Source organism: Populus alba, chromosome 4 (assembly GCF_005239225.2).
Source record: "Populus alba chromosome 4, ASM523922v2, whole genome shotgun sequence".
NCBI classification, from domain to species: Eukaryota; Viridiplantae; Streptophyta; class Magnoliopsida; order Malpighiales; family Salicaceae; genus Populus; species Populus alba.
This window is the reverse complement of record NC_133287.1, coordinates 10,125,296-10,126,764: the sequence shown is the minus strand read 5'-3', so window position 1 is coordinate 10,126,764 and position 1,469 is coordinate 10,125,296. Positions and strand designations below refer to the sequence as shown.

Here is a 1,469-nt window from a genome sequence, read left to right as displayed (position 1 = left end):
GTGTGTTTTCTCAATAATTTTGATGTGTAAATGTTATATATATATATAAACAAATCATTTTAATATATTAAAAAAAACATTTAAAAAAAAAAAACACACCTTAAACGCACGATATTTGTCGTAATCAAATATATTTAAGAAGGGAATGGGCATTTTAGGCCATCTGGACTTATAGGGTCAATTGATGAAGCACTAAGCTGGCACTGTTATGATTTCATAAACTGAAACATTTGAACATGTACTGAACTTAAAGTAACAAATTTCTAATGAGCGCAAACATGCATGAGCCTACAAACTCACTAGAGAACCCCGCATATCAGAGAGCTCTCTTCTTTATACAAACGGAAAGACAGGAAAAAAAAAAGGTGCTGAATAGATGAAAATTGCACTTAATTTCTAAATTTGATGCAGCAGACGATCATTGGACTCCATCGATCCAGCTTCACTTGTTCATGCCAGTTGCATTCTTTACTCCTTCAACAGCTTCCTGTGTCTTAGCCCTCACCTGCTGACCAGCCTACACGAAGAAGGAACTATCAAAATTAAAATCTGATGCACAATCCATTGTGCCATTGTGGTGAGAATGAATTCTCTAAAAAAATATAGAACATGAGATTGAACAAATTAAAATATGTGAACCTCTTGCACTGATTCCTTTGCAGATTGAGCAGCATTGCCAGCTCCGTCCATCAAGTTGCTGGCCTTCTCCTGAAACAAACAAAATCGATATGTTATAGAGCATTACACATTAATTTATATATAAAAACAAAAGCAAAATAGAGAAAGAAATTCATAAGCTAACCTGAGCTTGGCCTTTGGTCTCACCAGCTTGGTAGCTCATCTTCTGGGTGTTGTCAGCCATTTTTTGTTATTGATTTCTTTGAAAGATTGAGAGAACACAGATGAATTGAAAGCTAAAACACTTGAAAGATTCAAAACACACGACTTTTGGTAATAAACATCAGCCATGGTTGCCTTAATTTATAGTGACTAAAACCAGGCCAATGCTTGACACGTAACATGCTGCGTGGAGTGCTGGCTGAAATGTGTAAATCACTTAGACTAACACGTGTCAAGCTGTTATCGAGGTTTAGATTTTCGGGCCCTTGGACCAGGGCGTTAGATTTTTTTGTGTGCTCAGTTTTGACCGCTTCTATGTGGTGCAAGAATGATGTGCTTTTGAATAACATTATGTTCGGGTTCTTTATAGATTGAATCCTGTTAAATATTGGACTGACTTTTCTTTATTCCCCTGATTTCTATCTATCTGCATGAACACATATATTTTTATATATAAAATTTATCATTAGCGTAATATTATTTTAACAAAGCAAATACTCTAGTCTAACAATTATTTAATTGTATCCATTATCATAAAATTAGTAAATACAAACATAAACATCAATAAAACGTTTGCGTTGATAAATTACAGTAAATTTTACCAACAAAATATTTCCTTGCTATATCTA

General features: G+C 34.0%; 1 protein-coding gene across 1 annotated transcript; it reads right to left on the bottom strand.

Annotated features, from left to right (window-relative positions):
* Positions 1-205: 205 nt before the first annotated feature.
* On the bottom strand, positions 206-942 carry LOC118039021 (uncharacterized). Its single transcript, XM_035045585.2, has 3 exons — positions 803-942; positions 640-708; positions 206-517 (listed from the first exon to the last, which is right to left on the bottom strand). Exons 1-3 carry the CDS (start codon positions 860-862, stop codon positions 443-445), a joined length of 204 nt encoding a protein of 67 aa, XP_034901476.1. The 5' UTR covers positions 863-942; the 3' UTR covers positions 206-442.
* Positions 943-1,469: the final 527 nt, after the last annotated feature.

Bases quoted from the DNA above. Each gene is read 5' to 3' on its own strand.
- LOC118039021 (XM_035045585.2), bottom strand. From the start codon at position 862: ATGGCTGACAACACCCAGAAGATGAGCTACCAAGCTGGTGAGACCAAA. The intron at 709-802 runs GTTAGCTTATGA...TGTTTGTTTCAG, and splicing joins AGACCAAAGGCCAAGCTCAG to GAGAAGGCCAGCAACTTGAT. The intron at 518-639 runs GTTCACATATTT...TTCTTCGTGTAG, and splicing joins CAAAGGAATCAGTGCAAGAG to GCTGGTCAGCAGGTGAGGGC.